Genomic DNA, 15606 nt, shown 5'->3' on the forward strand with positions numbered 1-15606 from the left:
TTGCACCCGTTCTCCCATCAGTAACTGCTTAGTTTAGATAAACCACCATGGTTACTGTCGCTCCCCCTCTTCATGGAGGAACGACACAGGACCCTGCGCTGTTCTTTTGTCTGCTTGGCCCTTCCCGGGTTTGCTGCTGGTCCTTCCCGGGTTGGCTACCGTCCCTCCACCTCTGTGGAGGGGCTGGCCCCCCTGCCACTTTCCCCACTTCCGCGGGGGAGCGGCACACCGCCGGCCGGCTCTCTTGGGGGCTGCTCAGATGTTATCCGGATGTTCCCCTTAGATGTTCCTGGTGCATTTTATCTCTCTCCTCCTTTATAGTCCTCTTCCACCAATCCCAACTCTGCTACCCACACGCCGAGTATGCTGCTCTCCTCCAATCAGGAGCAGGATCAGCTCCTGCAGGTTACTGGTCGAACTGAAGGCAGCTGTGTAAAAGTTGTTTACTCCTCTCCCAGCGCCATATTGTGGGAGAGCAGATGCATAGAATAAGTCTTAATTCCAGTAACTTAGTCTAGTCCGAGTTGCTCCCCACAGTTACATCCTGCTATCCTATATAAGATGCCAACAATGGCAAGGCTAGGTGAGAGGCACATGCAAACTCACCACACACCTGCACAGCAGTTCCAAAAATCTAAAATGATGTGCACATGAAAAATGTAAAATAGTGGCCAGCACCGCGGCTCACTAGGCTAATCCTCTGCCTGTGGCGCTGGCACCCCAGGTTCTAGTCCCGGTTGGAGCGCCGAATTCTGTCCCGGTTGCTCCTCTTCCAGTCCAGCTCTCTGCTGTGGCCTGGGAAGGCAGTGGAGGATGGCCCAAGTGCTTGGGCCCTGCACCCCATGGGAGACCAGGAGAAGCACCTGGCTCCTGGCTTCGGATTGGTGCAGTGCTGGCCATAGTGGCCATTTGGGGGGTGAATCAAAGGAAGGAAGACCTTTTTCTCTGTCTCTCTCTCTCACTGTCTAACTCTGCCTGTCAAATAAATAAATACATAAATAAATAAAGTCTTTGTATCTTGAAGTTAATTTCTCAAACAAAAAAAATGTAAAATAGTAACAACAGTGGAAGAGAAAGGAGGCAAGGCAGACCTTGAGCCGGGCAACACTGACCTGGAACAGGAGGTGAGCAGTCCCTCCGTGAAGTCAGGGGCAGCGGGTGGACACTCCAAACATGACCATAAACTTGTCCCTGAGGATTTCACAGGGCAGCCTCCATGTCCTCCCGAAAGTGGTTAAAAGGGAATCAGCCATAAATGAAGGGACACGGCTGATAAAGGGAACACAGGTGAAATGGAGCTTGACCATGGAGAGAGCAGCTCCTGTTAGGCGGCGACAGCAGCCCCACTGCCCTACGAGCACGCAGGGGTCCAGGAAAGCTTGGAGGACACTCTGGAGACTGCACTGACACAACGGCGGGACAGGGGTGGGACGGGGTCAGGGTGCAGAGCAGGGAAGATGCTGCCTGGTGGGGGGAATGAGGGCCCCAAGACCGCGGGGGCCCAGCCTTCGTTCCACCTGCTGCGAGGAGCAAACCCAGGCCCTGGCCAGGGCTTTTCATAAGCCCTCATGAGCACACTTCATTTACTTAAGAGCCTCCTTCCATTTGAAGTATGAATAATCAGCTCCTAAGCAGCAGCAAGAAGAAAATCCAGCGTTGGTCACGGTAGAAGAAATACACAGTGCCTACTCATAGTACTTATCTCTAGCCTGCTTATTCTTAGGAGGAAGAAAATCAAGAAATCCTTCAATATATATACACAGATATTGAAAGGAATACATTAAGTAATACAGATTATTACTAGAAGTGAATTTAAAAAATTAAAAATATTTTCATGTACTATTGTGACAAGCGTTGAATGAATTCTTAGACAACTGGATTAGGATTCACATCCTCTTGAAGCATGCTGTATATTCTGCTTTGAATGGACGCTGGCCATTACAGTACCTTACAGCTAAATGTCCAGCTGGTCAGGATTTTTCGGTTGTAAGCAACAGATGCCAATTCCCATTACCTGAGGTCAAAAAGACCGACGGGGAAGCTGCTATGTGTGTTGACTGAGGGAGCTCCCAAATCAGAGGAACACGCGGAGCAAGACACCTAGGAGCCAAGGAGTGCAACTAACAAAGGTCCCATCAGGGCCCTGGCTGTGTTTTCTCTCCTTTGCACATTCTATAGGGGAGGCAAAGTAGTGAGAGGGCCCATGTGGTCAGTGTGGGGTGTCGGGGTGAATAGGGCATTGCGATGGATGGACAGTCCATCCAAACCACCCACACCAGGAGATGGCTAATTCTGCAAGGGCTCTTACTGGAAGAAACGGAAGTGGGTGTGGAGTAGTGACTTCTCACCTATTATTTTATGCCACCAAGCCCTTGCCTGAGCTGCTTCTCGACCTGCAGGTGGAGAATGGGTGAGGCCCTCGTCCTGCCCCTAGAACGGGAGAGGCCCTCGTCCTCCAGGCCACCTGCCAACCTCCTATTTTCCCCTCAAAACCCAGATGGAGTAACCCGCTTGTGTGCAGTGAGGCACAGGAAAGCACTTTGTACTGTTCCACACCCCTAATCTCGCGACACTGCTGTTATTTGTACCTGCGTGGATCTCTCCTTTCAGACCCGCAGGAATAAAGTCTGTCTTCCCTGCAGCTTGTGTGCCATGGCAGTTAGGACTCAACAGTGAGGGTTGAAATAAATGCAAATAGAAAACCACGGCTTTGCTCTATAAAACGTGTACTTTGAGAGAGCACATGGAAAATTCCCTATTACCTTGGCAAACCTGCGGGACGTCTGAGAAAGACGGACGAGATCTTCCAGGTCCAGGTAAGAGATGATGCGCAGGAGCAAAGTGTCTGAGAGCCGCTCCAGGAAGTCAAATTTGCCTTTGCACAAGTTGAAGACATAGTCTAATATTCCAGCACCAAATATTAAGGCAATCTGAACTGAAATTCAAAGAAACCAACAAAGCAACATGGTTATTCAGTCCTATTTTTACACAATAGAACAAAAAAAAAAACTGGAAAGAGGCAAAGAGAAAAGTCAGTAAAATTTCAGGAAAATTCTTTAATTTTGCCTAGTAACTTTGCCTAATAACTGATTTTCCATTATTTCTGAGTTAGGAAGTAGTTCAGAAAGAAATCAACCCTTATGAAGGTTTACCTGAATGAATTAAAATTACAGAAGAAATAAACAAAATTAAAACCAAAAACAATACAAAAGATCAGTGAATAGAAAGCTGGTTTTTTTTTTTTAAAATAAACAAAGTTGATACACCACTGGCCCAACTAACAACAACAAAAAAATAGAGGTCAATTGGGTCAATAAAATCAGAGATGATAAAGGAAATACAACAGATACTGCAGAAATAAAAAGAATCATCAGGGGCCGGTGCCGTGGCTCACTAGGCTAATCTTCCGCCTTGTGACGCCGGCACACAGGGTTCTAGTCCCGGTCGGGGCACCGGATTCTGTCCCGGTTGCCCCTCTTCCAGGCCAGCTCTCTGCTGTGGCCAGGGAGTGCAGTGGAGGATGGCCCAAGTGCTTGGGCCCTGCACCCCATGGGAAACCAGGAGAAGCACCTGGCTCCTGGCTTCGGATCAGCGCAATACGCCGGCCGCAGCGCGCCGGCCGCAGCGCGCCGGCCGCAGCGTGCCGGCCGCCACGGCCATTGGAGGGTGAACCAATGGCAAAGGAAGACCTTTCTCTCTGTCTCTCTCTCTCTCACTGTCCACTCTGCCTGTCAAAAAAAAAAAAATCATCAGGAATCACTACAAAGAGCTATATGCCAACAAATCAGGAAACCTAGAAGAAATAGATAGATACCTGGACATACAACTTACCTCAATTGAGCCATGAAGTCATAGAAAACCTAAACAGACCCATAACCAAGATGGAAATTGAATCAGTAATAAAGACCCTCCCAACAAAGAAAAGCCCAGGACCAGACAGCTTCATTGCGGCATTCCACCAGACATTTAAAGAGCAAATTCCAATTCTTCTCACACTATTCAAAACAATTGAAACAAGGGAATCCTCCCAAACTTCTTCTATGAAGCCAGCATCACCTTAATTCCTAAACCAGAAAAAGATACAACAGAGAAGAGAACTACAGACCAATTTCCCTGATGAACATAGATGCAAAAATCCTCCATAAAATATTTACTAATCGAATCCAACAACATATCAGAAAGATCATTCACCCAGACCAAGGCGGATTTATCTGTGGTATGTAGGGATGGTTCAACATTTGCAAATCAATAAATGTGATACGTCACATTAACAAATTGAAGAACAAAAACCATATGGTTATCTCAACAGATGCAGAGAAAGCATTTGATAAAATACAACACCCTTTCATGATGAAAGCTTAAGCAAATTTGGTATAGAAGGAACATCCCCCCAAACAATCAACACAATTTATAACAAACCCATGGCTACCATCCTATTGAATGAGGAAAAGCTAGGGCACTGCCCCGGAGATCCGGAACCAGTCAAGGATGCCCATTCCCACTACTGCTATTCAATATATTCCTGGAACTTTTAGCCAAAGCCATTAGGCAAGAAAAAGAAATCAAAGGGATACAAACTGGGAAGGAGAAAGTCAAACTATTCCTATTTGCAGATGACATGATTCTACTAATATAAGGGATCTAAAAGACTCCACTAAGAGACTATTAGAACTCATAAGAGTTTGGTAAAGGGGCAGGATATAAAATCAACACACACATACACACACACACACACACACATCAACAACCTTTCCTCTGGAAAGCCCTTTTACTTTAGAAGTGCTTGGAATTCAGAGGTACTTAAGCCCTGACTCTAGAAAGTGGGGATAATCAGTTTTGGAGAGAAGTTTACATGGGCTTTTTATTTTTTATTTATTTATTTATTTTTTATTTTTGACAGGCAGAGTGGACAGTGAGAGAGAGACAGAGAGAAAGGTCTTCCTTTGCCGTTGGTTCACCCTCCAATGGCCGCCACGGCCGGCGTGCTGCAGCCGGCGCATTGCGCTGATCCGATGGCAGGAACCAGGTACTTCTCCTGGTCTCCCATGCGGGTGCAGGGCCCAAGCACTTGGGCCATCCTCCACTGCACTCCCGGGCCACAGCAGAGAGCTGGCCTGGAAGAGGGGCAACTGGGACAGAATCCGGCGCCGGGACTAGAACCCGGTGTGCCGGTGCTGCAAGGCGGAGGATTAGCCTAGTGAGCCGCAGCGCCGGCTACATGGGCCTTTACTTAAACACAGCCCGTTCCTTACATCTGTTCTGAAATCAGAGAGGCCCTTGGATCACAGTTCTGCCTGCCTCTGTGGGGAGCCCAGTGCTCCGGGCAGCTCCACCCACATGCTCCTGAAGGAATGCTCCAGGCTGAGGGGAGAAGATGGGGTCCAAATCTGGGACATTTAGTCTAAGACAGAACACTCTCCCTCTCTTCTAAGAGCAGTCTTCTCTGGTGCTTCCTGAGTTAGAAGCGAGGAAATGGAGAAAAGCCTCCCCACCTTTCTGGTGTTGTGATGCCTCCAGCTTTGTTTTTGCTGTATAGTACTGCTTTAGCTATTTGGGGTCTCCTGTGTTTCCATATGAATTTCAGCATCATTTTTTCCTATATCTGAGAAGAATGTGCTTCGTATTTTTCTTGGTATCACATTGAATCTGTAAATTGCTTTTGGCAGCATGGACATTTTGATGATATTGATTTTTCCAATCCATGAACATGGAAGGTTTTTCCATTATTTTGTGTCTTCTTCTATTTCTTTCTTTAATGTTTTGTAATTCTCATAGTAGAGATCTTTGACATCCTTAGTTAAATTTATTCAAAGGTATCTGATATTTTTGGTAGCTATTGTGAATGGGATTGATCTCAGAAGTTCTCTCTTGGCCATGGTGTTGTCTATGTGTACAAAAGCTACTGATTTTTTTTTCTATGTTGATTTTATATCCTCGCACTTTACCAAACTCTTTTATGAGTTCCAATAGTCTCTCAGTGGAGTCTTTTGGATCCCCTATATATAGAGTCATGTCATCTGCAAACAGGGATAGTTTGATTTCCTCCTTCCCAATTTGTATCCCTTTGATTTCTTTTTTATTTCTTTTTCTTGCCTAATGGCTCTTGTTAAAACTTCCAGGAGTATACTGAATAGCAATGGTGAGAGTAGGCATCCTCATCCGGTTCTGGATCTCAGTGGGAATGCTTCCAACTTTTCCCCAGTCATATGGCCAGTGGTGTGTCATAAATTGCCTTGATTGTGTTGCAGAATGTTACTTCTATACCAAATTTGCTTAAAGTTTCCATCATGAAAGGGTGAAACAATTTCAAAGTCTCTGTATATATTGAGATAATCATATGGCTATCGTCTTTCAATTTATTAATGTGATGCATCACATTGATTGATTTGCAAATGTTGAACCATCTCTGCATACCAGGGATAAATCCCACTTGGTCCAGGTGAATGATCTTTCTGATGTGTTGTTGGATTTGATTGGCTAGTATTTTGTTGAAGAGTTTTGCATCCATGTTCATCATTACTTGGTGTCTTAATCCCTAAGCTAAACACCTGCCCCTTCCATAAACTAGCAGAAGTACTCTCCTGGGTCTGGTGCTGTGGCTCAGGGAATGATGCCATCAACTGCAGTGCCAGCATCTAATATGGGCACCAGATCAGATCCTGGCTGCTCCACTTCTGATCCAGCTTCCTGCTAATGTGCCTGGGAAATCAGTGGAAGATGGCCCAAGTCCTTGGGCCCCTGAACCCATGTGGGAGACCCAGATGAAGCTCCTGGCTCCTGGCTTTGAGCTGGCCACCCCCAACCATTGCAGCTGTTTGGAGAGTGAACCAGCGGATGGAAGATCTCTCCCTCTCTCTGTAACTCTGCTTTTCAAATAAATAAATAAAGCCTTAAAAAAAGGTATTGTCTTGTGGGTAGGGGTTGGGGTAGGGACATAAAATGAGTTTCCTTAATTCACAGGCCTCCCATCTAGAGGAAGTATCCTGGAGGGAGCGGATGGAAGACATCACAGCTGCAGCACCCCAGACACACGTGGGCCTTCCTGGGATGGTGAGTGTCTACACCAAAGATACAGGGTGTCTTCAGAAAGTTCATGGAAATACTTATGATGAAAAAACTATGCATGGGTCCTGAAATTGCTTTGTGCCAAAATGAAGTTCCCTTTTAATTCTATTTCCCCACCAACTTTTTGCAGTACCGTTACATTTCCAGAAGAAAGAAACCACAGGAATAGAATTTCAGAAGCGACGACAGAGGCAGAATGAATGGCAGTAACACCAGCAAATTGAAGCCCCTGCTACTGTACAAAATATGTTTCGTTTTTCATTTACTTATAAACTTATTCATTCATTTATTTAAAAGCAGAGAAACAGAGACAGAGAACGAAATATCTGCCATCTGCTAGTCCACACTCCAAATGCCCACAACAGCTGAGGCTGAGTCCAGAACTCAATCTGGGTGGCAGAGACCCACGTACTCGAGCCCTCACCTGCTGGCCCCTAGCATGGGCATCAGCAGAGAGTTGGATATGGGAAGTGCAATGGGGCCTTCATCCCTGCGTTCTGATATGAGGTGCAGGTGTCCTGAGCAGCCTCTTAACTGCTGCACCAAACAGCTGCTCCTAACACATATTTAAAATAACAAACTTTGGAAGAGGTGTGCAAACAAGGCAAATCAAAACACCAAATAACAAACACCATAAGGTAGAAAGTACGTGTTTCGAATGCAAATATTCTAAGGTCTTTGATGTTTAAGGAGCAAATGGGAAATACTGATAAATGTCAGATGTTTATAAGTTAAACTAGGCTTGTTAAAATTTTAAAGGCTATCACCAAGAAGAAGGCAGGAAGGGAGGGGGAGGAGGAAACAAGGAAGGAAGGAAGGAAGGAAGGTAGGGGAGAGAGATCAAAATAAAGACAAAGAAAATACAATGATGGGCTGGCGTTGTGTCATTATGGGTTAAACTGCTGCCTGCAGTGCCGTCATCCCATATGGGTTCCAGTTCAAGTCCCAGCTCTCTGATCCAGCTCTCTGCTAATGGTTTGAGAAAAGCAGTGGAAGCTGACCCAAGTGCTTGGGCCCCTGAACCCACATGGGAGAACGGATTAGGCTCCTGGCTTCTGGCTTCAGCTGGGCCCAGCCCTGGCCGTGGTGGTCATTTGGGGAGTGAACCAGCAGATAAAAGCGCTCTCTCTCTCTCTTTCTCTGTAACTCTGTGTCGCTCCCCCACTTGCGGAGGAACGACACCCGAGGCTGTTTTCTTTCCCCGTCCTTCCCAGATTTGCTGCCACTTCCAGGCCTCCGCAGAGAAGCGGCACCAACGAGCTCTCTGACCGATTCTCTCAGGGGGGGTCCCCTTGTTGGCTCTCTCCCCCTTTTATAGTCCTCTCCCACCAATCCGTGCTCCGCCCGCGTGCTGAGCACACCGCTTTCTTCCAATCAGAAGCTGGATCAGGAATCAGCTAATTGATGAAGCAGCTGTGTTAAGATTTGTTTTCTCCCTCTCAGCGCCATATGGTGGGAGATCAGACGCTTAGAGTTAGCTTCAGTCCACAGTCTCAGTACTTATTTGTCTCCCGGGCACCCCACCATGTTGTGGGAGACGGACCCTGTTCCCCACAACTCTGCCTTTCAAATAAAAAGGAAATACAGGGTTAACTTCCAAATTATTTTATCTGGAATCCACTGGAGACTGATTCGCAGCTGAACAAAACAGAAAACCCAATTTAAGATGACTTAGCCAAAGCAGAGTTTATTTTGTAACTGCTGTCTGGAGACAGCAACTAAAGGCTGGAGTGGGAGAGTTCCATTACCTCATTAATGTCCCCAGATCCTTTTAGCTTTAGGTTTCACATTCCTAGGATGTGGCTCTCTTCAGGGTCACTGTGACGCGCTTCCTGTTTCCAAGGCAGCAGAACCGTGCTCCAGGAGATCAAAGGGACAGGGAGGGGACACAAGGTGCTGCCAGTGGTCCGCCCTGTCTAAGTCACCTTCCAGGAGGCTCCGGACAAGAACGTCAGTTCACGACTTCCTGGGCAAGAATGGGCCATGGGCCACGTCTGCAAGGCAGAGGAAAATGCAGCCTGTGTCTGAAGCACGGATAAAGAGGGATAAAGAAAACCCAACAGCGAGGAGGAAACGGAAGTGCAACAAGGAAGCAAAGAAAAGCATAAGAGGAATGCAGAAAACAAGAGGGTGGAAATGACAAGCATGTTAGTAATCACACTTAAGTATGAATCAACTAACTGTGCCCAATCAAAGACTCTCAGATAAATCACATACACACACACACACATCATTCCTTCCATGTGCAATTTACAAGAGATAGGCCCAAAAAATGATGATGGGGAAGAGTGAAAGTAATAGAATGGAAAAGATAAACACCAACTCAAACCTAAAGGAAGCTGATATACTCACATTAATTGCAGACAAAATACACTTTAAAGTGGTACTCACTGTCAGGGATAAGGAGAACCACTGTTTAATGATAAAAGGAAGAATTCTCCAGGAGGGTTTAATACTTTCAAACCAGTCTTCCCAAAGCAAACATTTAACAGGATTATGACGAAGACAGGATGATTCCTCCATGACAATGGAGATTTTATAATACCTCCATCAGGGCCGGCGTTGTGGCTGGCGTTGATAAAGCTGCTGCCTGTGATGCCAGCATCCCCATAAGGATGCCAGTTCAAGTCCCCAGTGTTCCACTTCTGATCCAGCTCCCCGTTAAGGCCCCTGAGAAAGCAGCAGAAGATGGCCCACGTGCTTGGGCCCCTCCAGCCACATGGAAGACCCAGAAGAAGTTCCTGGTTCCTGGCTCCTGGCTTCAGCCTAGCCCAACATGGGCCACTTGCAGCTATCTGGGAATTGAATCAGCAGATGAAAGATTCTCTCTCTCTCTCTCTCTGTAACTCTGCCTTTCAAATAAAATAAATATTAAAAATCTGCACCAATACTTGATACACAAGATCACAAAGCAATGAGCTGTAGTTGTGGCTGAGTGAGGAAGAAAGTGGACTAGGAACCTACTGGGGTCCCTGTGCAGGTTCAAGTACTTCCTCTCTAAGGAGAGACTTTGTTTATTTATTTTTTAAATTATTTTCCTTTCTTTAAAAAAAAGCAGGTTACTTATTGATTTGCATCCACTTAAAGGAAGCATGTCAGAGAAAAAGGGGAGGAGAGGTAGTCCACCAGCTTAGTCAAGCCCTGGATGCTCACAACAGGCAGGGCGGGGCCAGGCCAAAGCCAGGAGCCCAGAACTCAATCTGGGTTCCCTACTTGGGTGGTAGGGACCTAGAAAGTTGATTTTTTAAAGCATTAATAAATAAACTTTCAAGAATAAACAAGGAAAAAAGGACAAAGTCATAAATCAGTCCAATCAGAAATATTAAGCCTTTTTACTGTAACATAAATTTAAAATATGTTATCTCAAAAACTAAGAAAGAAAGGGAAAAGGAAGGAGGACAGGAGGGAGAGGGGAGAGGGGGGGAGAGGGAGGAGAGAGGGAGGGAAGGAGGAAGGGGAATATCATTATATTCTTAGAATTGTATCTACAAGGGGCCAGCGCTCTGGCACGGCAGGTTAAAGCCCCAGCCTGCAACACTGGCATCCCATACGGGTGCTGGTTCAAGTCCCAGCTGCTCCTCTTCTGATCTAGCTCTCTGTTATGGCCTGGGAAAGCAGTACAAGATGGCCCAACTTCTTGGGCCCTTGCACCCATGTGGAAGACCCAGAAGAAGCTCCTGACTTCTGGCTTTGGATTGGCTCAGCTCTGCCCGTTGCAGTCATTTGGGGAGTGAACCAGCAGAATGGAAGACCTCTCTCTTTAGTTCTACCTCTCTCTATAACTCTTTCAAATAAAATTTTAAAAAAATTGTATTTACAAACCACATTGAATCTATTAAAAACTAATTTAAAAAATTTTTTAAAGAGGTAAAAACAGAGATCAGACAAATTGGATAATGCTTTGAAAAAGTAAAATTTACCAATTCTGAGTGAAGAAGAAACAGAAAATGTGAGAGATTTTTACAAGGAAATAAACTGCACCCACTGACTGAGCAGGAGAGGAAAATTCCAGTAAAGCTTCAGGTCTCCCCTGCTTCCTGGATTAGCTTTATAGTCTCAAGGAACAGACGGTCCGCATCTTACACAATTTGTTCCAAAGAACAGAAAGAGAAGGAAACCCCATTCTCACTGGGAGGTTGTGTAGACCAGCAGTAACAGTAAGCAAAAGGAAAAGTGTAGGCCAAACTTCACATTGGAACATATGCGATGAAAACTGTAAGTAAAATATTGGGAAATTCAACATACAAAAAATAAATTGATCATTACAGTTAATCATGGAATGATCCAAGGATGGAGTAACTTCACAAAACATACTATTAAACAGTTTACCATATTAATATATAGAAAGGGAATGATCATTTCAACAATGTAGAAAAATTATTTCATGTAATGCTAACATCTATTTTTTAAGAAGAAAACAATAGAATTTACTGAGAAAGATAAAAGAAAATCTAAAAAGATGGGAGAGAGATGCCATATTTGTGTTGGGAAGATTCAATACCAAAAGGTAACAATTCTGCCCTTGAAAATGTAAATTAAATCAATAAGCTTTATCAGCTTATCTTAAAATTCATACATAGAGTAAAAAGTTTTTGGGTCCAGCATTGTGGCACAGTAGGTTAAGCCACCACCTGCAAGGCCAGCAGCCGTATATAGGTGCTGATTTGAGCCCTGCTGCTCCACTTTTGGTCCAGCTCCCTGCCAATGCACCTGGAAAAGCAGTGGGAAATGGCCCAAGTGCTTGCACCCAAGGCCCTGCACTCGTGTGGGAATCCTGGATGGAGTTCCAGGCTCCAGGCTTTGGTCTGGTCTAGCCCTGGCTGTTGCAGCCATTTGGAGGGAAAACCATCAAATGGAAGATCTCCCCCTCTCTCTAAGTGCCTTTCAAATAAATAAATACATCTTTAAAAACAGCTTTCATCACCTTTGCAAAGAAAAGGGGGAGGAAGAAGATGAATTCTTCTTAAGAAAAGTCACTGTAAGGGCCTGAGCTTTGGCACAGCAGGTTAAGTTGCCACTGCAGACTCCAGCATCCCTTATCAGAGCACCTGTGAGTCCTGGCTGCTCCTCTTCCGATCCAGCTCCCTGCTAATGCACCTGGGAAAGCAACAGATGATGGCCCAAGTGCTTGAGCCCCTGCTACCCAAGTTGGAGATCATAATGGAGTTCTAGGCTCCTGATTTCTGCTCAGCCTGGATTGGCTCTTTGAAGCCATTTAGGGAGTAAACTAGAGGATATAAGACCTTTCTCTCTCTCTCTCTCTCTCTCTCTCTCTCTCTCTCTCCCTCCCTCCCTCTCTCTCTCCCTCCCTCTGTGTGTATGTCACTGTGACTTTCAAATAAATAAATTTTTGAAAGATTATAATTAAAGGGGTTGTTGTGGGTGCAGCAGGGTGAAGCAGAGGATGGAAGATTTCTCTCTGTGTCTCTATGTAGCTCTACCTTTCAAATAAATATTTTTTTTTAAAAAAAGATGATAACTATAGTACTGTTGTGTTGGTACAAAATAAGCAGACAATGGAACAAAATAGCCCTGGAAGAGACAGGTATACAGTTGCAATATGTAAAAGATGGAACTATAAAACAGTGTGGAGTAACTGAACTCTCCTGTTATGATGCCTGGAACACTGATAAGCTTATAGGGAAGAAGTTCAGACTTTTCATCCCATCATATCCCAAAATAAACTTTAAATTTGTTAGAGATCTCAAGGTAAAAACAAATCAAAAACTATTTATAACTTAATATAGGAGAATATCCTTCTGAAATCAGGATAGGGAAAAACATCTCAAACAAAAACTAAAAGACTAACAGCTACTTTTTAAAATGTTTGTTTTTGTTTTCATCTGCTTGAAAGGCAGAGAGACAGAGAGAGATTTTCCACCTGTAGGTTCACTCCCCAAATGCCCACAACAGCCAGGGCTGGCCCAGGCCAAAGCTAGGAGCCAGGAACTCCATCTGTGTCTCCTGCATGGGTGACAGAGGCCCAAGTACTTGAGCCATCATCTGCTGCCTCCCAGAGTGCATTAGCAGGAAGCTGGATTGGAAGCAGAGTAGCTGCAACTATAAATGGCACTTTGATATAGTGTGCACAAGTCCCACTGTGCCACAATGTCCATCCCAAGATTGACAACTTTTGATTGCATAAAAATTCTTAATTTCTGTATAGGTAAACACAAGATAAAAGGGAAATAAAAAATGTGATGAAATAACTGCAAAACATACCAAAAGCAAAGATTTACAATTTTCTCTTTTTTTAAGATTTATTTATTTATTTGAAAGTCAGAGTTATAGAGAGACAGAGGTAGAGGCAGAGAGAGAAACAGAGAGAGGTCCTCCAACCGATGGTTCACTCCCCAAATGACCACAATGGCCAGAGCTGGGCCCATCAGGAGCCAGGAGCCAGGATCCGGGAGCTTCCTCCAAGTCTCCTATGCGGGTGCAAGGGGCCCAAGCACTTGGGCCATCTTCCACTGCCCCCCCAGGCCATTAGCAGGAAGCTGAGACTTGAACCAGTGCCCATAGGAAATGCCGGCACTGCAGGCGGCGGCTTTACCTAGTACACCACAGCGCTGGCCTCAGATTTATAATTTCCTATACAAAAATTTTCTATAGTCAATAAACAAATGGCAAATAACAAAATAGAAAGAGTATCCAGTGAAGATGGATTAAGGGCAGGCACTCGGCAAGCGGTTAAGGTGCTGCTTGGAACATGCACATCCCCTGTCGGAGGTCCAGGTGCCAGTCTCAGCTCCCCTTCTAATTCCAGCTGCTTCCTGGTGTGCACCCTGAGAGGCGGCAGCAGACTCTCCAGGAGTGGACCCTGCTACCCACATCGAAGACTGGGATTAAGTTCTGGGCTCCCAGCTTTGCCATGGCCCAACTCTGGCTATGGTAGACATCTGGGAAGTGAGCGAGTGAATGGAAGATCTCTGCCTTTGTCTGCCTGTCTGTCCTCTCTCTCTCTGCCTTTCAACCGAATTTTTAAAATAAATGAAAATGGGAGGGCAGGGCACACCGGCAAGATGGTGGCGCCCCAGCAGACGATGCTCCCTGAGAAACCTGGCCGCAAAAGGCACAGGGCAGTTCTGAGAAAGGAAAGGAACTTGCAAGAGGAGAGACTGCGGCATCTCGCAGGAGGAGAATGCTGTTGGAGAGAGAAAGGCAGAAGTTAGACGAGGGGTGGTGGCTAAGGGAGCAGAAGGTACAAGAAGAATTCAGAATAAAGAAGGAAAGGGAAGAGTTATGTAGAAAACAGGAGCAAGAACCACGGAAAGTTAAAGGAAGAATGGAAAGAACAGTAGAGAGAGGAGGAGGAGCAGAAACGGCATGGGGGGCAGGGGGGAGGTTCACGCACTGCCCGGCTTCTCGGGGCTGGGCTCTGCCCTGCCGTGGGGTGAAGGGTAAGCTGCAGGCACATCGGGTTTAGCCCGGAGTTTTTCTATTTTGTTGTTTCCTGTGTTTGGGAAGAATCACGTACTCCTCTAGGTACATACAAGAGTTTCCTTCTTTGGGTCTGTGCAATGGTGGATTCCTGCAATTAAGGTTTTCTTCAGCTTTACCCAACTTTTTTCTACCAAGGGTTGGCAAACTTTCTGTAGAGGGCCACAGACTAAGTAGAGTAGGCACTGTGTCTGTATGGTCTCCGAGGCAAGAATCTAACTGCCAGAGTGCCCTGAAAACAGCCGCAGGGAACATGTAAATGCTCCAGTGAAATTGTATTTACAAAATTAATTAATTAAAATGCAAAAACAACAAAGATGAATTAGCAATTCTCAGGAGAGAAATTGCCCATGGCAAAAAGTAAAAGGAATTCAGCCTCATTAATCATCAGGCTTTGGCAAAAATTTATATGTCTCTTATTACACCAAGTTTTGTGAGAATGCACGGGGAGACAGCGCCTCTTATAAAACGCTGATGGGAGAATAAGTTGATTTAACTCTTTTGGAAAGCAGATTGTCAACACCTGGTAAAGTTAAAGGAATACACACACACACACACACACACACACACATCTTACCACCCAAAAAATGCACTTCAACATACTAAACTTTGAGAAACTCTCACACAGATAAATGAAGAAGAGATAAAGATTCATTGCTGCAGAAAAGTAGAAGCGATTTAACCACTCTCAGTAGAGAAAACTGGCTGAAGAAGCTATGGTTTATAATACAATAAATACGATAAAGACGAGCTATTGAATTGAAGGAAGTAGACCTACAAATATCAACATGGATAATCTAAAAATAGTGTTAAGTGACAAAATTTTAAAAGTATAAATAGAATCTGATGCCATTTATGTAAAATTGCTAAGCAAATAAAAGTAGTGTGTGGCATGCATCTCTTTGCAACTGTATGTAGTATAGTATGCTTGGAAATAATGGAGACGATATAGGAGGGAGTGGAAATTTGGCTAGATATTGTGTTCTTAAAAGATAACAAGTAAGGGGCCAGCGCTGTGGCTCAGCGGGTTAACGCCCTGGCCTGTAGCGCCGGCATCCCATATGGGTGCCGGTTCTAGTCCCAGCTGCTTTTCTTCTGATC

General features: G+C 45.1%; 1 protein-coding gene across 1 annotated transcript in view; it reads right to left on the reverse strand.

Moving 5' to 3' along the window:
- FBXO36 (F-box protein 36) overlaps positions 1 to 15606 on the reverse strand; it is a 103686-nt gene that overhangs the window by 18032 nt on the left and 70048 nt on the right. The window contains exon 3 of the mRNA XM_002712441.5: positions 2763 to 2935. Coding sequence (XP_002712487.2) covers positions 2763 to 2935 — 173 coding nt within the window. The remainder of the gene's footprint in view (positions 1 to 2762; positions 2936 to 15606) is intronic.

This window comes from Oryctolagus cuniculus, chromosome 3, assembly GCF_964237555.1.
Source record: "Oryctolagus cuniculus chromosome 3, mOryCun1.1, whole genome shotgun sequence".
NCBI classification, from domain to species: Eukaryota; Metazoa; Chordata; class Mammalia; order Lagomorpha; family Leporidae; genus Oryctolagus; species Oryctolagus cuniculus.